Here is a 20,531-nt window from a genome sequence, read left to right as displayed (position 1 = left end):
ATAACTGAATGTTTATATTTTTTCTAGCCTATGGGCATTTTCTCCATCCTTGAAGAGGAGTGCATGTTCCCCAAGGCCACAGACACTTCCTTCAAGAACAAGCTCTATGAACAGCATCTTGGAAAGTCCAACAACTTCCAGAAGCCCAAACCTGCCAAAGGAAAGGCTGAAGCTCACTTCTCACTGGTGCACTATGCTGGTGTTGTGGATTATAACATCAGTGGATGGTTGGAGAAGAATAAGGACCCACTGAATGAAACCGTTGTTGGGCTGTACCAGAAGTCTTCCCTAAAACTGCTTGCCTTCTTATATGCAAGTTATGGTGCAGGTGATGGAGGTAATTAAATAATTGTGAAAATGTAGGAATATAAAGCATCTGCTGAAATTACTGTTTTCATTTAAAGTGAGCCTCTGGAACTTGTGTGTGTTAGCCGTAATCCTGTAATAGGACAACCGGTAGGTGTGCGTCTTTCAGATGATTTTGAGTATTATTATAAATATTCCAGTTAAGTTTTTTTCTCATTGACACAAGTAACTGTTGCTTTATGTATGACATAACTAAACATACAGCTTTATTTTCAAGTGAGTGTGGTTCTTTCCTTGATAGTCACATTGTTAGGAAGCGTGATTCCACTGACTTCCAAATAAAGCACTCTAGTTGCGTCACAGGAAGACCTAGACCAGAAGTTATGTTAGATTTTTTTTTGTCCTGTAGAGTGGAATATTTCTTGCTCTGATAGATTTCATTACATGACATACAGTCTTGTCTCTTAAGAATATAAGCTATCCATTCCGACTTAATATTCACTGAATTAACTTTACTTTTTTCAGATACTGGTGGAAAGAAGGGTAAGCAAAAGAAGGGATCTTCTTTCCAAACAGTGTCTGCTGTCTTTAGGGTATGTAAAGAATGCATTTTTTTCTAATTTAAATATCTGAATATATATTTTACACAGTCTATGTATAGCTATCACACATGTATATTCTTTGAATTTGCTATCTAGTGGCTTAGGAAGTGCTATGTTTTGGCTTGCTTTAAGAAATTCTCAGCTTTTATATGTTTGACCTAGCCTTTTTCAGATTTTTTATATATTGTATCATTGTAATATCTAGCACTGAATATTATTTAAGTTTTAGTATGCTTAGCTTTTTTGATTTTTTTATGGTAATTTATTATGTTGTGCTTAGTTTTTATTAAACATAGTAATATATTTAATATGAAAATTAATTTTAATATACTAAATGTATAGAACAGTGCAAACTGTTTCTAAAACTTTGATTTATTTATTAAATAACTTTGTTGCATATCTGAAATTTACTTTTAATATAGTTTGCTTGTCTTATTTGTTGAACTACAGGAAAACTTGAACAAGTTGATGACTAACCTGAGAAGCACTCATCCTCACTTTGTACGTTGTCTAATTCCCAATGAAACTAAAACACCAGGTAATGTTAGTGTACTGGCTGTGTAAACATTTACAGAAATAAACACTAGTAAATACAAAACAAACATCTGATGTTATGAATCTTCTTCTTTTAGGTGTTATGGACAATGGGCTACTTCTACATCAGTTAAGATGTAATGGTGTCTTGGAAGGTATAAGAATTTGCAGAAAGGGATTCCCTAGCAGGATTATCTACAGTGATTTTAAGCAGAGGTTTGCATTCATTTTTAATCATAAATTTTTGAACACATGTTGCATTGATATTATGCTGGCTTAATAGTGTATATGGAAGACATCCATATGTGTCCTCAGAAATTGAAATGTGAGAATAGATTGATGGATTGCTGGTCCAGTGGGAGGAATACTGTGGCAGACAGCCAATCTCCATTTCCCTGACTGAAGTGAGGATGGAGTTGCGCTGTGACTGTATGGTCCCTAGGGGAGACAAAGGCATGGATAAAAATGCAGTTCGTCAAGCAGGGCCAGATAATGCAATGATGTCTGAGTCTACATGAAAATATGGCACAATGTATAATGCACCCCCACTCAATAAAGAATACTGAGTTAGTGCCTAGGAAATGCCATTTCCAGGATGGCCATGATCTGTAACCATCATTTGAAATAGAAAGAAATGATTTCAGAGTCATAGTAAATGAAAAGGAGGCAGTGAAACAGCAACTGGCAAATATATGGACATAGATGTGCTTGCCATTTTCCATTTGAGAACAGCACAAGAGGTACAGAAAAGCCTCTTGTGTTTCCAAAATCAAGCAGCTTGTCCTTGTCTGGAGAGCTGTGAGAAGTATCCAATGAGTTTGGATAATCTGGTACAATGAAACTCTATACACCTAAAAAAATCTTTTCTAACTATAGTATATATATATATATATATATATATATATATATATATATATATATATATATATATATGTATATATATGTATGTGTGTGTGTGTGTGTGTGTTTAATAATTCATTTATTAGATTTCTTTTTTATCTAGAATTTTAATCCAAGTCAGCATTGTCATTCAGTTCAGACAAATGTGAAGACGCTTTAAAAATAATATTTATAAAGGAATTCAGCCATATTTGCCTATCTTTTCATGTATTGCCATTAGGTGTTAGTCTAATGTCACTGTCTACTTAACAAATGGATACTGTTATTTATAACAATAGATACAAAGTTCTTAATGCAAGTGCCATCCCTGAGGGTCAGTTCATTGACAGCAAGAAGGCTTCTGAGAAACTCTTATCCTCAATTGATGTTGATCATACCCAGTACAAATTTGGACACACCAAGGTATGCATTCATTCACTGCTGTAATAAAATTATGATGCCTGCATTTTAGACCTGATATTCTCAGACTCTGTGTTGTTTTACAGGTATTCTTCAAAGCTGGTCTCTTGGGTATTCTTGAAGAAATGCGAGATGACAAACTTGCACAAATTATCACTCGTACACAAGCTGTTTGTCGGGGTTATTTAATGAGAGGTGAATTCAAAAAGATGGTGGAAAGACGGTATGGGTGTACTGTTTAACATTTAAATATACTAACTTATGTGACATTTCTGAATTTTATCATTTGAAAATCATTATCCTATTTTTATTGAACAGAGATGCACTATATTGTATCCAGTACAATATCAGGTCATTCATGAATGTAAAAACCTGGCCATGGATGATGCTGTACTTCAAAATAAAGCCTTTGCTGAAGAGTGCAGAGACTGAAAAAGAAATGGCCAACATGAAGGAAGAGTTTGAAAAAACCAAGGCAGAGCTTGCAAAGTCAGAGGCCAGAAGAAAAGAGCTGGAAGAAAAAATGGTTGCTCTTTCCCAGGAGAAGAATGATCTTCAGCTGTCAGTTCAGGCAGTAAGCAAATCAGAATGTTTTTTAACAAAAAAAAAAACAATAAGATTGATAGTTCTTATAAAGAGTGTGAGTCATTAATACTTCATAAATAATTTCTTTTAGGAAGCAGAAGCTTTAGCTGATGCAGAAGAGAGGTGTGAAGGCCTCATCAAGAGTAAGATTCACCTTGAAGCCAAAGTCAAAGAGATGAATGAAAGGCTGGAAGATGAGGAGGAATCAAATGCTGAGTTAACAGCCAAGAAAAGGAAATTGGAGGATGAGTGTTCAGAGCTTAAGAAAGACATTGATGATCTAGAACTGACCTTGGCTAAAGTCGAAAAAGAAAAACATGCTACAGAAAATAAGGTAAATTATCAACAAATATAATATTCCATTTTAATAGCATTTTATTGCAACCCTAGATTATATAAAACTAACCATTACTTCTGTCCATTTTGAACTAGGTCAAAAATCTTACAGAGGAGATGGCAGCTCTTGATGAAAGCATCGCTAAACTGACCAAAGAGAAGAAAGCCCTTCAGGAGGCTCACCAGCAGACCCTTGATGACCTTCAAGCAGAAGAAGACAAAGTCAACAGTTTGACAAAGGCCAAGATTAAGCTGGAACAGCAAGTTGATGATGTATGCATTCACAATAATAAAAGAGAGGTAGTTAAATTAATTTTAATTTAGCACTGATTTTAACTAAGTGTGTGTTTTAATGTTTAGCTTGAAGGTTCTCTTGAACAAGAGAAAAAATTGCGTATGGATCTGGAAAGAGCTAAAAGGAAGCTAGAAGGTGACCTGAAGCTGGCTCAAGAAACTATGATGGATCTTGAAAATGACAAACAACAAACTGAAGAAAAGCTAAAAAAGTTAGTGAAAACATGAAAACAAAACTTAAAACATATGTCATACTATGTCATACATGTAAACTCAGTGATTTTGTGTTAATTTTTTATAGGAAAGACTTTGAGCTCAGCCAACTGCAAAGCAAAATAGAGGATGAGCAGGCTCTGGGAATACAGCTACAGAAGAAAATCAAAGAACTTCAAGTATGCTTTTTCATGATTGTGAATTGAGACTTAGCTTGCTGATGCATATGTGTTAACTAAGTAATATTTATGCTGGTTTACCATTTTAGGCTCGCATTGAGGAACTTGAAGAAGAAATTGAAGCTGAACGTGCATCTCGTGCAAAAATAGAAAAGCAGAGGTCTGATCTTGCCAGGGAACTTGAAGAAATTAGTGAAAGACTTGAAGAAGCTGGTGGTGCAACTGCTGCTCAGATTGAGATGAACAAGAAACGTGAAGCAGAGTTTCAGAAACTGCGTCGTGACCTGGAAGAAGCCACACTGCAACATGAAGCCACAGCTGCAGCTCTCCGTAAGAAGCAGGCTGATACTGTAGCAGAACTTGGGGAACAGATTGATAACTTGCAACGTGTGAAGCAAAAACTTGAGAAGGAAAAAAGTGAGCTGAAGATGGAAATTGATGATCTTGCCAGCAACATGGAATCTGTTTCAAAATCAAAGGTCTGTTCTATAAAACAAAATAAATATAAGTAGGTGAAAATGTTCAAAATAAGTTATTTCATGCACTGTTATCTGTTACTCTGAATTGTAGGCAAACTTTGAAAAACTTGCTCGTTCATTGGAAGATCAACTCAGTGAAGTAAAAGCAAAAGATGATGAGCATGTGCGCCTTATCAGCGATCTGACTACTCAGAAAACACGGCTACAAACAGAAAATGGTACTGGGATACAAAATTATATTTATGCTGTTTGATATAGCTGTCTGTGTACACGAGCAAGTTCCATGCACACTCATACTCAAATCTCTGTATTGTGTGTCATCATGTAGACATGGTATTTACACACATAAACATGATTACACACACACACACACACACACACACACACACACACACACACACACACACACACACACACACACACTTTTGAAGCATACTATTAATAATGTGCTTCTAGTGTTTGCCTTACTAGTGCTACTACAACAATCCTAAATTATTGATCTTAATATTTAATGTAACTTCTCCAAAGGTGAATTTTTACGGCAGCTAGAAGAAAAGGAATCTTTGATATCTCAGCTGACGAGAGGCAAACAAGGCTTCATTCAGCAGACTGAGGAACTGAAAAGGCATTTAGAAGAAGAAATTAAGGTTATATATTTCTCTTTATGGAACACGATGCATTCTCTAGTGTGTATAATTACATCATGACACAAAAACATGAAAACTTGATTTCATATTTACTCTGCAGCTTTTCTGTAAACTCACATTTAATTCAGAATGCATGCTTAACTACATATTTTTAACCATAGGCCAAGAATGCTCTGGCACATGCCTTGCAGTCTGCCCGCCATGACTGTGACCTGCTCCGTGAACAGTTTGAGGAAGAGCAGGAAGCTAAGGCTGAGCTTCAGCGAGCCATGTCCAAAGCCAACAGTGAGGTTGCCCAGTGGCGAACCAAATATGAAACAGATGCAGTCCAGCGCACAGATGAACTTGAGGAAGCAAAGTAGGTTTTGTTTTTCATCATAAATCCAACTGTATTCATTCATACATTAATTGTGAATCACTGAATAACATTTATATCTTATGATTATTAGGAAAAAGCTTGCTCAACGCCTGCAGGAAGCTGAAGAACAAATTGAGGCTGTGAACTCCAAATGTGCTTCTTTAGAAAAGACCAAGCAGAGACTTCAGGCTGAAGTTGAGGATCTGATGATTGATGTTGAGAGATCAAATTCGGCAGCTGCAGCGCTTGACAAAAAGCAGAGAAACTTTGACAAGGTAAATTATATTACAATTGCAATGTATTTCTACTGAACAAATGCTCAAGCATACACACACACACACACACACACACACACACACACACACACACACACACACACACACACACACACACATGCACAAGCTCTGATTTAGTTCCTTTTGTAAAGGTTTTGGCAGAATGGAAACAGAAGTTTGAAGAAGGCCAGGCTGAACTAGAAGCTGCTCAGAAGGAATCTCGCAGCTTAAGTACAGAAATTTTTAAGCTGAAAAATGCCTATGAAGAAGCCCTGGACCAACTTGAAACTCTTAAACGTGAAAACAAGAACCTACAACGTAAGTTAAATTATAGTTAAAATTTTGACAAACAAGGATGTATGGCAGTGTTGACCAATCTTTTAACTTTGTTTGGATTGAGGAATGGTTAATGCAAGATCAGCCCTTTGTATTTGAAACAGAACATTCAGAATAAACTCATTCTTTAAAGCTAATTAAGTTTTACAATTATTCTTTTACAGAGGAAATCTCAGACTTAACTGAACAAATTGGAGAGAATGGAAAAAGTATCCATGAGCTGGAGAAAGCGAAAAAGCAGGTTGAACAAGAAAAGAGCGACCTTCAAGCTGCACTTGAGGAAGCAGAGGTAGAGAGCTGTAAATTAACAGTATGCCCTTCATTGTCGAATGTTACCTTTACGAGGCTGTACCTCTGTTATTCACAAGCATTAATGTAACACCACTTTAATTACTTTTATAAACTTTGTTATGATACTGCTCAGAATTCATAAAGAATGGGGGGTTGTACAATGGAAACATTAGATATCATTTGGTTCATAAGTTAATAACTGTCCTTCTTAGAATTAAATGTTCTGAAAGTTCTTAAAATCATAAGACAAACAAAGTAATAAGACTTGATGTGTGGTTACCTCTTAGCTTCTTAAAGAATAAAGGATAAACCAATAATACCACTTACTCCAGTTAAAATAAATATTGCCAGGATGATAAAGTGCCTGAGTAAGGGGAAGGCTATTCAGTGACTTGATGACTGGGCAAATGTCTGATGACTGCAAAGTTTCTGTCATAATCCCATCCTACTTATTAAACAAGGAAACAAATAACAATAATAAACAAATACATTTGAGCGCAGAATAAATAAATGCATAAGATTAAGTAAAGAACTGGAGAACTACACACTAGTCCAGTCTAATGTCTACAGTATTAAAAGCAATGAATACTGTTTTGAGGAATGAGTATACGTAGTTCTGAGGGCATACTGAAGGCTATGCCACAGAAACCTCATCCCCTGGTATATCTGGACCATTAGTGAATTCCCACAGGAATTATGAGTATTATGCCATTTCCTGGACTTTACAAAACATGTGATTTAGGGGGCTCCCTACCAAAATGTTGGCATCTGAAATGCCAAGTGCTGACAAACCAAAAAAAAAAAGACAGAAAACTCAGGAGAAGAGTGAATCTCAAAGATTACTCCTCTTTCAAAGTTCTTTTTTGCAGTGGGGCAAGCTTTCCAAACTTCTATATACTAACTCTAAGACTGACATACCTCAGAGAAAAGGGAATATCTTGAGAAATGACCATCTTGCACTTAGCATGTGTAAGTCCAATTTTTGGCCATATACTCTTCATGTTTTGGGACTCGCTGTAGAGAGTTCTGACACTTCTACTGACTACAGATTTAGGGCAGTGGTTGGGAGGAAGGTGGAAGGTGCTAGAGTTGGGAGATGCATGGATTAAGAAACACTGACATTAAAACTGCAGAAGGTGATGCTTAAAATTCTTGTGATGAATTTCAAGTCTGTGAGCACACAGGTGTCCAAGGACTCATTCATGGATCTGAACTTGTCAGAGATTTTTCTAGCTAAAAAAAACACTGCTGGGATCCAGAGTAGTCTAGATGCAGAAAACACCAGGAATGAGTCCATGGTAATATAAGACTACATAAGTTGTATGGTCATTAAGCAGTATTTGGGGTGGTAGGCTATAACTAACCATTTCATAAGTATGATTCATAGCTTATCAAGCAAGTGAGGAAATATACAGATATATGAGCCAACTGTGTGTTGTCTGTTACCAATTTTGCTTCATACTGGTATGTCTTCAAATCACAGGGTTCACTAGAACATGAAGAAGGCAAAATACTACGTGTTCAGCTGGAACTGAACCAAGTGAAGTCTGAAATAGACAGGAAGATTGCAGAAAAAGACGAAGAGATTGAACAGCTAAAGAGAAATAACTTGAGGGTTGTTGAGTCCATGCAGAGCACACTGGATTCTGAAATCAGGAGCAGAAATGATGCCCTTAGACTCAAAAAGAAAATGGAAGGTGATCTGAATGAGATAGAGATTCAGCTGAGCCATGCCAACCGACAAGCTACTGAAGCACAGAAACATCTCAGGACTGTACAAGGACAACTAAAGGTAGGTATTTTTATAGTACTAATGTTTTACTCTGCAGTTCTAGTAGACTAACACACACAGAACTGTTGGGTCCACATCGTCATTATACAATGAGCTATAACAAGAAGTTAATTGCATTTTCTTTTATTAAAGGAAATCAATTGAAAGTTATATTGTGCCAGAGATTATCGAGTACAGAGTAAACTCTTAAATGTTCTCAGCTTGACATTGCTTTTTTCAAAGGCTAAAACAATAAAGAATGGGCTAATCTAAACAGTTGTAGAGCTATCATATTAGATAGCACTCAAGCTGCTCTTGAAGAATAATACTTGTGCCTAGTGGGTTTACCTGTTTAACAAATTAATAAATTAAAAATAAATATAACTGTTAAAATCAGGGATACCTTCATTTTAAAAAGAAAATAAAACAAAACAAGATGGAAGGAATATTTAAAAAGGAAGTTGTATCACAAAAATGTATATATATATATATATATATATATATATATATATATATATATATATATATATATATACACACACACACACACACACACACACACACACACACACACACACACACACATACAAGTATGCAAAACTCTATAATAATTTCAAAATATATAAAACTGATAAAAATATTGCTACAAACAGAAATAAGTGGCTATAAAAAGATCATGACCATTGGTCCATTTATTATTGTTCATTAGTTTTCTAATATCCACTTTATCCCATTCAGCATTATGGGGAGCCAACTCACTTGGTATAAAATAGACATGTAATCCTGGTTAGGTCATAGGGTCACTGTAACATACCCACATGCATGCCTGCCACAAACACCTCTCCCCCACCACACACATAATCATACATGTACCTGAAAGCTATTTGAATGATCACTAATTTCTGTTGGATGTGGGAGGAAGCTGCAGTGCATGGTAAAAATCCATGTTGCTAAGGGGAGGACATGGCACCCCAGCTGGGAATTAAACTACCAAGCCTGCATCCAAGAGGCAGCTACATTAACAGCCCTGAAGCCTAAATTAGTTTATTGTTAAATAACTGTTTTAAAACAAGTATTAATATAAACCCCCAAACAAGCAGAGTTAAGTTTTTAGAATGTTATAAATTTAATTTAAAATAATTTAACTAAATTTGACCCCTGTAGTTTGATACTGTTTTGTCATTTGCTGGTTACTCCAGCAGCAATGGTTTCTCTCGGGCTGCTCCCTTATACGAACACACAAGCACACAGAGTAATATTAAATTAATCTACCTCTTCATTCACTTACACATTCCTTTATTGTTGTTTTGTGGTCAGAGGTGCCACATGTGTATTAAGACATATAATGACCTTCCTAAGTTACACAGAATACAGTGGTAAAATACAAACTCTTTTTTATACTGCTACATTTAAATTCCCTAGCAAACAAAATACACTGAGGTATAGTTGAAGTACATCTATTTATTTTTATCTTTTCTGAAATACATCATTTATTGCCTGCCAAGTGTAACTTATGAAAACTAGAAAATGATTATTAGAAAATCTTCTCTTTGCTACTAACTTTGAATAGCTAAAAAGGTTTCCGTATCAGATTTTGTATTGTGGATGATTTTTGCTGGATAAGGTAAAAAAATCATTGTTCATTAGTGTATTCCTGCATTTATATAGTGCAGTCACATATTATATACAGAACAGTGCTGAAAGGTAGGTTCTGAGAGAAGAAAAGTATTGTTGCTAGACTGCAGTCTATTTTATTTTCATGTAAGTGTATAATGTAGATGTGTCCAACGTGCGGCCCTCAGAGCTCTTCCATGCGGCCCTCAACCTCTAACTGCAACATCGATGTACGCATGCCCCAAAACACTTTTTTTGTTTTGTGTTTTTTGCTCCTGTGACCTGTAACGCTAATGTCAGTGTGCGCATGCGCCAAAGCACCTTTCTAGTTTTGTTTTTGAGCCAAAAAAGGGTCAGTGTATCTACGCCATTATTTTGCACTGAACAATCAGTGTGTGTGTGTGTGTGTGTGTGTGTGTGTGTGTGTGTGTGTATGTGTGTGTGTTCTCGCTGAAGAGGGACTCATGTATGGATTTGCCTCTGTTGCCTTTGAAAGGGACAGCAATTACATGTGTTAATAGGTAAGTACGGAGTGAGTGAGTGCATGCATGAAAGCAGAGTTGTATGCATGAAAGCAGAAGAGTGTGTGCGTGTATGTGTGTATATGTGTGCATGACAGAGAGAGACGCATGCACAAAGAGGCTAACAATGATCAGTTTACCTACTGAACACAAACAAGTTAGCTCACAAATATATCATACATTAAGAGTACACTTTCATTAAATTGCCGCTTTCCTGACAGGGAGAGTGTTGTATTGAACATGAACTCATACCTCTTAACTGTATGGATTTTCAAAGAATGTCTGGATTTTTGCCTCCTCTTCCAATTTGTGTCTTTTGCTTAGGAAATAAAAGTAGTCATCCAAGGTAATGCAGTTCCAGGCAGTAAGAATGAGACAGCAGCCTAGGGTTAATGGGTCAGTAGTGGACTGACTATGTGGGATTGTAGCATATAAAGTTGTATTGTTTTTTCAGACAAACAAAAAAGCACCTAGTACTGTTTTTTCATTGGTGGGTTCTAAGCAGTGGTAGATTGGACAACAGTAAGCATAGCTTTGGCGGATCATCAATACTGGCAAATCAAGTGGGCACAATGTCATTTTTTAAATGTTGGGGATTTTAGTGTGTATGTGTGTCACGTGCTTATGTGTTGGGAGTGCTGCAACAGTAGATGATTATTAAAGACAGAGATTTACGGACTGTGGAGAATATGTTTCTTTGTTTCGAAATCCTAATACTTGGGTACGCATGCCAGAAGTAGATTTTTTAAGACATAGCTTCTTGCCATTTACAGTGGATGGATATTTACATTTAATGGACAATGTATTAGCGTGGGCCTGTGGGGTTCTGAAGGATGCCAAGTCTACCACTGCCAATGTCTTGTAAAGTCACCTGGAAATGGATATTGGGATGTTACTGAAAAAATATAGTAAGTGGGCTTAGAAATATAATTTAATTAAACAAAGTATACTTTCAATTTACAGGCCATAATTTAATTTATTTCAGGTAGTCCAGATCCTTGTAGATTGTATCCCATTAGACTTAATTAGGGAGAGCTGTCATTCTAGGGAAATAAGCAACCCTGGTTTCAGTGAAAACTCTGTTTTTGCTTGCAGGTAGGAAGTTGCAGGATGTTGATGCAGTGTGTTTTATTTATTATTTTTAATGCATTTGTCATTTCAAAACATGGTTTTCTTTGTTGCAAAAGAAGGCAGGACTGAATGAGCCATATAATGTTTAACTGACAATGATGGGATAGAAAGATTATAAGTGATGTATAATGTTTGCAGCTGCAGTTGTTTGAATGGTGTCTGTGATGCATAACTATTTTTGGGCATGTGTCCCACTTTTATTTTTCGCTTTGTCCAGATTTCTTGCTCTAAGGTTGAGAGGTACGGTTCCATACTAAATCAGAAGTTGTATTTACCTTGGAAGACTTTTCGGCATAATTATGAAAAAACAGAGTCTTTTAAATATCTCTGCTTATTTCCAATATAAACTGCAATGTAACCTTGCAAATAACCTTCTTATTAAGCTATTTTACTTCCTTTGGAATTGACAGGTATGATTCATCTGTTCGGACATAAGCATAGAGTGCTAATGTGACTTTGATTTCTTGCAGCAGTCTGTGGTTTACATAATCACAATAACTTTTCTGTGTTTCTGGGTGTGTAATCAATTTAACAGTTTTAAATATGTTTTCCAAAAATAAATAAATATATAATAAATAAATAATCCTCTCTACACTTTGAGCTATTGACAAAGTCTGGGAATTTGTTTTTTTTCAAAAGCGAAGGTCAGCATTACAACTCAGTAAACTGTCAGTCTGTGAGTAACGTCTGCACAAATTAAAATGTCTGAATGTCAAATGGCTTTAGACTGGAGGGAAGTTTATTTTTATTTATTTTATTTTACATTTGTTTACCGGGAAAGCCCGACTGGACACAGGTCCATTTTCAGCAGAGGCCTGGGGAGAAAAGCTCCAAAAATAACACAAAACCATGTAATACAATACATGAGAGAGAGAGAGACAGCAAATTATGGATGTAGTACTCAAACGATATGGCAGAGATTACATCTCATAACAGTGAGAATCATTGAGGTACAGAATAAACTTAAAAACATTTTTTTACAGTTATAATTACAGCAAGGCAAATATCAATGGGTAAAGTTTTTAGGATAAAGCTGTTTGTACATAGCTGAAGCTCTGAAGCAATCTTTTGGTATGGATTAACCTGGAGATTGACACAAGTTATATGTTTACACCAGTATGTAGCATTATATTTTATGGTTTTCTTATTGATTTACTTTTTGCCGAGCAGTTGTTTGTTGATTTATTGATGGCCCTTTTGGTGGTGGGAAATTACATGGATGAATCCATTACTATTATGATTTTTTTTCAGATATTTTGACTTCCAGACAATTTCATTCAGTGGTGGGTGTCATGTGATTACTGAGGTTGCCTATTTTACAAGTAGGGGCTTGTGCGTGTGTGTGTGTGTGTGTGTGTGTGTGTGTGTGTGCGTGTGTGTGTGCGTGTGTGTGTGTGTGTGTGTATGAGAGAAAGATTTAATGTGTATACTGAATATAATTTTGCAAATGGAATTCTTAGTTAAACATGCCCCTCTTCTTGGGCAACTAGACTTGAGTAACCAATATTAGATCTTAGCCATCCAGCTGGGAAAGGTTAGTGTGTGGATTTTCCATCTGGTTTGATGAAGGCTATGCTACTTACCCAAGGACTACATTTATGGCTATCCATCCAGCCATCCAGTTGTCATTTGCTGAACTACATTGTTTGATAATGAGAGGAGCTTTTCACAGAAGTTGAAGGTTTTTGTGTCAAGAACCTGTCCATAAAAATTGGCTTGTTTATGTTGCAGTGAAGGCTGTGGTCTTTGTAGTGAACATTTTAAGTATAACCAGTATTTCTGAGGTAGAGGAAGACTCTTAAGGCAGGATCTTTCTTAGCCTGGCAAGCAAGCCAATGCTGAAATTTATAGGGGCCAGTGAGAGACAGAGGAAAGCAATACGCTTTTTAGTCTGTTTGGATAACTAAGTGAACTTAGTCCTTTGACCTTTTTGTCAGAAATGGTTGTAGTCTTTCTTTTGGCAGGGTGTTTTGCTGAGGCACATGCCAAAAGGGGCATTGCACTCAATAATGGCTCTTGTAAAGGAAGAATACAGGGATGTTATGACCTCCTTGTCCCTGGATGAGATACCCTTACTAATGAAGTGGGCCATGTAAAAAGCTTTCCTTACAATGGAGACAACGTGGTGGTCAAAAGTCAGGTTTCTATCAACCTGGGTGCCCAAGTACCATACGACTTATTGCGTGCTTACAACATTGTTATTAATGTGATAATTTGTGGGGACATCACTCTCCTCAAAGGGGATGATGATGCATTTTTTGGCATTTAGCTTGAGGCCATATTTCTGGCACCAATTACTTGTTTGGGTGAGACCCTCTTGTAGCTTATTCAGAATTGTTTTTATTAAGTCAGTAATGTGAATTCTTTACTTTACTGCAAATTTGTTGGGTTATTTTTGTGGATTATAGTATTGTAGGGCTGCTGATGTTGACATTTTATGTAGTTGGACTACTGGAATGGTTTTCCCAGTGAGAAATGCTAGTGCTGTAGTGAATATCTGTTTATTTGTAAAAAAAATAAATAAATAAATATATATATATATATATATATATATATATATATATATATATATTAACTAAGATGTAACTGTTAGATTAGAGAATTAGAATGAGAATTAGAATTTTAAGGCAAATATTAGGCATTTATTACATTTATTCATTGTTCAAATGCACCTACAGTACAGCCAGGAGGTCGACTGTGGTCTTCCGGAGCAACGAAAGAGTTAACTATATGATATATTTTATATACGGCCCCAAGACCATTTCTGTTCACTCAATGCATCCCCAGAAAGCCAAAAGGTTGGACACCCCCACTTGGTAGGAAGGGTACATAGGCAGCTCCAACAGTCAACACTCAAATGTATAATTCATAAAAGTAAAATGCTACATTTAAAGCAGATTTTTGATGTATTGACTGAGAAAGTATTCAGAATAGTAATACTTGTGAAATACTCTGTAGGATGCCCAGCTTCACCTAGATGATGCTGTTAGAGGACAGGAGGATCTGAAAGAACAGCTGGCTTTGTCTGAACGCAGGAGTTCCTTGATGCAGGCCGAACTTGAAGAAATGAGAGCCATGCTTGAGCAAACGGAAAGGACTCGCAAGGTTGCTGAGCAGGAACTGCTCGATGCCAGTGAGCGTGTGCAGCTTCTTCACTCCCAGGTAAAGCGACTTAGATGCTCTAATAGTGCTACTGTGTTTCAGGTCTGTCATGGCAGATTCTAACCACGTACTTTGGCTTTGTATTTGTAGAACACCAGCATGATCAACACAAAGAAGAAGCTGGAAGGTGATATCACTCAGCTTCAGTCAGAAGTAGACGAAGCCATTCAAGAAGCAAGAAATGCTGAAGAAAAAGCTAAGAAGGCTATCACAGATGTAAGTATTTCTGTTATTGCTAGATTTAAAAAAACATGCATTGAAGTACCAAGCTGTCTGTTATATCCAAGAAACTAAAATAAAATAAGAATTACTTTGCCAGCCACCTCAGTTGTGGATCAACATACATTTTTTTTAAGGAGTGAATTATAATGTAGGAGAAAGCAGCATGAAAACACTATTCTAGATAAATGATGTACTTCTGCTGCATGCATCTATAACTGCATGTCCACGCTTATGGTGACAGCAGACAAAGAAAATCAGAAAATAACTTTCTTGGGGCTCTGTAAAGCACAGTCAATTATTCACCATTAGGCTTATAGGTTCATAGGTTGGTACTAGGCTATTGACCCTAGGGCCTATACAAGCCTAGCCATAACAATTCCCTGGCTATTTCTTCCCACAGTATTTACTTCCCTGGACCCCTGTGTAGCATGGTGACTGACATGATCCCTGGGGTGAATTTCCTATCTCCCATCCAATCATCAAGGTTCATTTAAAGAGGGCCAAAGAGGTGCTCTGCTTGACGTGTATGGGCAGTCTATTTCAGAGTCTGGGGAATCTCTGGGTCAGAAACCTATCCCTTCAGCATGTTTTGTTCATTGTGATGACAAGGTTTAGATCCCTGGTGTGTGTGTCTCTGAGGGATTGGGAGTTTTTAAGTGCAGCATGTCCAACAGGTCTGGGTTTGACATGGCCTTGTATGTTAAGCATAGATCGCCTCTGAGTAGACGATATGCAACAGATTATAGGTGGAGTTTTTTTAGATGGTCAGCATAGGGCATCTGCTTTAGGCTTGTGATTCTTTTAGTGAGGTATTTCTGCGGCCTTTCCAGTTGTTGCAGATGTCTTGAGAGGTACATACAAAATGGGGCATTGTACTCCATAATGGGTCTAATGACGGATGGGTATAGTGGGACAATGGCCTCCTTTTTTTCTGGATGAAAAGTCCTTAGTGATGAGGTGTGCCACATAGAAGGATTTCCTGATTGTTGTGGCAATGTGGTTATCAAGGGTGAGACCACTGTCCACCTGTGTCCCTAAGTCTCTTATCACACTTTCGGTGTTTAGTGTACTACCACCTATGTGGTAATTCAATAGGCATTTTAGTATTTCACTTTAGAGATCTTTGAGCTCTTTTCTATGTATTATTTTCTTCAGTCAGGAATTTCTAGGTGCCCATATTTATTTAGATTATCTAATCAGTGATACTTTTAAGATGGAGAATTACTTTTTCAATAGTGTCTATTATTCCATCTGTTCATCCATATATCTATTTAGCCATCCATTCATCTGTTAATCTTTCTTTGTCTACATTCAGTTTGGTTGTGCTAATTCAGAGTAAGATAAGATACCTTGCATTTGCCTTCCATGAATCAAAGTCTAGCTCTAACTTCTGAAGACAAATAACATAACGTATCTAGTCCAATGTACTTGCATATGAAGGGATGGCAGAAAAAGACAGATAGAACCTCAGCTGTTGGACAGTATTTGATGCAAAATACAGTGACATCAAAAAATGAATTTCACTAATCTTTTTGAGATCATCAGGTGGGTGCGAAACATCTTGGCTGTCATTAATGCAACTCTGACTCTTACTAAATAGCATGTTAAAATACTACATACATGGTAAAATACTACATACATGTTAAAATACTACATACATGGTAAAATACTACATGGTACACTGCAATAATTACACTTCCAGAGTAACACAGACTTATTAATGATTCACTATAACATCATTTGTTTGCTACACCTTATTTAAAACGCACTTCATCTTTTGATGATTCTCACTGCTGTCTTTACTGTCTAACCAATAGGCTGCAATGATGGCTGAGGAGCTGAAGAAGGAACAGGACACCAGTGCCCACCTTGAAAGGATGAAGAAGAACCTTGAACAGACAGTGAAGGACCTACAACATCGTCTAGATGAGGCTGAGCAATTAGCAATGAAAGGCGGAAAGAAACAGCTCCAGAAACTGGAGTCTAGGGTAAGTGCAGTGTGAAATCATCACTTTACATTCATTTGTAAACAGCTACAGAAACAAAGTATTTTCATTTATTATATTTCAGGTACGTGAACTGGAAAATGAGCTGGAAGCAGAACAGAAACGAGGTACTGAGGCTATTAAGGGTGTCCGCAAATATGAAAGGAGAATTAAGGAGCTCACATACCAGGTAAATCAACCTCTCTGAATTAGGGGATAGTTTGATTACTGTCATTAAGTCAATCATAGTTTTAATCTAAGATTATTTTATCTTATTTTACAGTCTGAGGAGGATAAGAAGAATATACTGAGACTTCAGGATCTGGTTGATAAACTGCAGCTGAAAGTGAAAGCTTACAAGAGACAAGCTGAAGAATCTGTAAGTGTTAATTATTCCAGTGAGAATCCTTAAAGAAAATGTGTTAAGCTTTGTCCACTGGCTGATATTTAAAATGAATGTTATTTTTGTTGCTCATTACTTGATATGGAGAATAGACTGAATATATCCTTTACCTTCCAGGAGGAGCAGTTCAATGTCCAACTGTCCAAGTTCAGGAAGGTCCAGCATGAGCTTGAAGAAGCAGAGGAACGTGCTGATATCGCTGAGTCCCAGGTCAACAAGCTCAGAGCTAAGAGCCGTGATATTGGTGGCAAGGTGAGATGTTAGAATATGAAACTGCACAATACTTTATAATTTCTGAAATTTCTAAATGCTGCCTCTTTTTTTCATTTCTGCTTTCTCAAAATCCTAAGAATATTAAAGGAAACACAGTCATCATTTTTTATTGGAGGACTTTAGACCAAATACAGTAAGGCTACTAGTTCTCCAGCATATATTCAGAGATTTGAGTGTGAAATTTTAAAGAATATTTGTCATGATATGTCTTTTGAAAACTGGAAGATATTTGGGGAAGCAAATATCTGAGAATGTTTGGAAGCTGGCGTCCATCATGTCCTGAATACAGCTTTAGAAACTCAGAGCCTATGCCACCTATATGTACTTATTGGAGCATTCCTGAAGAAACTAATAGCCAGTTATGTATTGGAAGGTGTCTACAGGCTATGTGATATCATTTTTTAATACCCAAGTATCATTGATATTATTGTATCCAAGCTGCACATATTACGTATTCCATATACCCTGCGGCATTTCCTATAGATGCTATGTCATACCTTAATCGCATTTAAATTATATGACCATAACATAGTCAATTTAGGTCACAAGACAGAAATTGTGAGGGCAGAGAAAACACCACAGAATTTTCTTCTTCACACTGTGGTTAACATCATATATACAAGAATGAAAATTCGAGTGCCTGTCTCTGTGATAAACAAGTATTCTGGCAGGGCAAGTGAAAAAAAAATTAAGTTTAACATTTATTCAAGTGACAGGTGAGGGTTAGCTACAGTTGTAGCAGGTACTAATTTTTGAATACCCTTCCAAATATGATTTGGCGCTGGGAGCAGAATCTAATCTCCACCAGACCACATATAGTCCAGATCATGGATGGGTGCCTCCCTCCATGAAAATCTATGCACTTACTGATAATTACCTGTAGCATTGACATTGTTTTCTTTAAATCACTAACTTTGTGCAGCTAATGGAGATGGTAGCCATAAAAGTAAAGAACTTACCAAAAAGAACCGACAAATATTTGTTTCCATTATCACATGCTGTATAGACCTCTGGATTTGTTTTGAGCTGTTGCACATTATTACTTCAGCTGCATTGAGACCAGCTACAGAACTTGGTAATTTTCACAAGTCCCTTCATTTAATCTTGTGGTTATGTGTTTATGTTTAAGTAACAAATAGGATATATTGGCATGCCTTTATTAATAACTCGTAATTTAAAACCTAGTATAAATAACCTACTCGTTTATTTATCAGTAGACAGTTTTTCAATAAACTACTGTGCCATGTTGCATCAAGCTGGGATGGTACTAGGATCACTCTATCTGTGCTTCAAAAATCAAAAGAGAATGCTGCAGTTTATTGCCTTTTATATTTTATACAAACTGCAAAAGGTACTTTATCAATGCAGCAGACTGCATAATTCGTTAAATACTGCAGATCCCAATACCTTCTTCCAGTTTCACTGCTGGGGTTATAGTACTGTGTTCTGCAGAAAATAGCTTTCTACCTTTTATAGCTAATACTAAGAACAGTACAGGCTGCAATTCTAGTACTCTCGAATCACACATTAAGAGAATGCATCTCACAATCTTAGTAAAAATGTACTCAAACAAGCAAGTATTTACCATCTGCAACATGTATTCTGTTGACCGCATATATATTTTTTTTATTTTCAGAAAGCAGAAAGAGAAGAATGAACACCAAATGCAGTGAAGAAGTGAAGAAAGAAACAAAATGTGTATTTCTTCATTTTCCTGTGTTTTAAGCATCCAATAATTATTGTACAGTTCTTTGTTTTTGTAGAAATAAAATAAAATTTGATCAGAATTTTTGAATATTTTTCCTATAACTCATTCACGCAAATAGTATATTATATTAATTAAGTACTCTTGAATCTATGAATAGTAGAAGACTTCAAGTAAGTGAATTTTGATTGCTGAAATACATTCTCATCCATGAAATATGGTAAGGAATCTATAAATAAATGCTTAGTAATATTAACAAGATATTTAAATGCTGACCTACAACCATAATTATTTATAGTATGTTTTGTCTGAACTCATTACTTAATCTTCTGGTCACCAAACGCACTCTGGAATGAAATATAACTTATGACCTTGGTGTTGGTTAAATTTATATGAGCAGTGTACAGGTCTCTTTCCTTGCTGGGTGGGTCAGAGAAGCTTTCTTTCACACTCAGGCAGTGGTCAATGTCTGAAAGATTTGGTAAATAGGATTTAGTCAATTATAATGACCAGCAAAGACCGGTGAAGTCCCAAGGTTTGTTTAAAATGTTCAGCCATTTAATAAATGTTGAAATTTCACTGGTCTTTACAAGTCATTGTGATTTATATAGATTTACTCTTCACAAACTTTAGTTAATCTTCTTTCTTTAAATGTAATTTTGGTCAGCTGTATTGGATCTTTATCTACTTTTTCCATATAAAAGAATGTAACCCATAAAAGACTGAAAGGCTAAAACTGTTGCTTTTGCTACAGAATGTTCTCAAGCACTGAAACAGGCTTTGCAATATATGGATCTTTCCTCAAGTCATATTCTGTTGAAAACACTGTCAATTTCTAGTCTGTGATACAGAAATACTGGCGAATGAAAATGGTTATGGAGGGGACAGATAAAAAAAGTTGCTGTATGCAGGGAATGTGGCATTACAGGAAGACTCTTAGCAAGAACTTCAGCAAAAGATACAGGAATGGAATGCAAAACTGAAGGCACATGAGGTGAAACTAAGTACAT

At 36.4% G+C, this 20,531-nt stretch overlaps 1 protein-coding gene across 1 annotated transcript in view; it reads left to right on the top strand.

The window, feature by feature from the left end:
* The window catches only part of LOC122809096 (myosin-4-like), a 30,427-nt gene extending 10,870 nt beyond the window's left edge, over positions 1-19,557 (top strand). The window contains exons 14-39 of the mRNA XM_044080324.1: positions 28-337; positions 832-899; positions 1,359-1,446; positions 1,541-1,658; positions 2,621-2,744; positions 2,828-2,964; positions 3,060-3,315; positions 3,418-3,660; positions 3,759-3,935; positions 4,023-4,168; positions 4,258-4,348; positions 4,438-4,827; positions 4,919-5,045; positions 5,356-5,474; positions 5,636-5,832; positions 5,924-6,107; positions 6,260-6,425; positions 6,608-6,732; positions 8,218-8,526; positions 14,730-14,933; positions 15,024-15,149; positions 16,973-17,143; positions 17,226-17,330; positions 17,424-17,519; positions 17,661-17,795; positions 19,453-19,557. Of these exons, the coding sequence (XP_043936259.1) occupies positions 28-337; positions 832-899; positions 1,359-1,446; positions 1,541-1,658; positions 2,621-2,744; positions 2,828-2,964; positions 3,060-3,315; positions 3,418-3,660; positions 3,759-3,935; positions 4,023-4,168; positions 4,258-4,348; positions 4,438-4,827; positions 4,919-5,045; positions 5,356-5,474; positions 5,636-5,832; positions 5,924-6,107; positions 6,260-6,425; positions 6,608-6,732; positions 8,218-8,526; positions 14,730-14,933; positions 15,024-15,149; positions 16,973-17,143; positions 17,226-17,330; positions 17,424-17,519; positions 17,661-17,795; positions 19,453-19,473 (4,233 nt within the window). The 3' untranslated portion in view covers positions 19,474-19,557. The remainder of the gene's footprint in view (positions 1-27; positions 338-831; positions 900-1,358; positions 1,447-1,540; positions 1,659-2,620; positions 2,745-2,827; positions 2,965-3,059; positions 3,316-3,417; positions 3,661-3,758; positions 3,936-4,022; positions 4,169-4,257; positions 4,349-4,437; positions 4,828-4,918; positions 5,046-5,355; positions 5,475-5,635; positions 5,833-5,923; positions 6,108-6,259; positions 6,426-6,607; positions 6,733-8,217; positions 8,527-14,729; positions 14,934-15,023; positions 15,150-16,972; positions 17,144-17,225; positions 17,331-17,423; positions 17,520-17,660; positions 17,796-19,452) is intronic.
* The last annotated feature ends 974 nt before the right edge of the window (positions 19,558-20,531 follow it).

Source organism: Protopterus annectens, chromosome 8.part0 (assembly GCF_019279795.1).
Source record: "Protopterus annectens isolate FY-2018-M chromosome 8.part0, PAN1.0, whole genome shotgun sequence".
In the NCBI taxonomy this organism is placed as follows: Eukaryota; Metazoa; Chordata; order Ceratodontiformes; family Protopteridae; genus Protopterus; species Protopterus annectens.
Note: the sequence above shows the minus strand (reverse complement) of the source record. Positions and strands in the feature narration are given on the sequence as shown.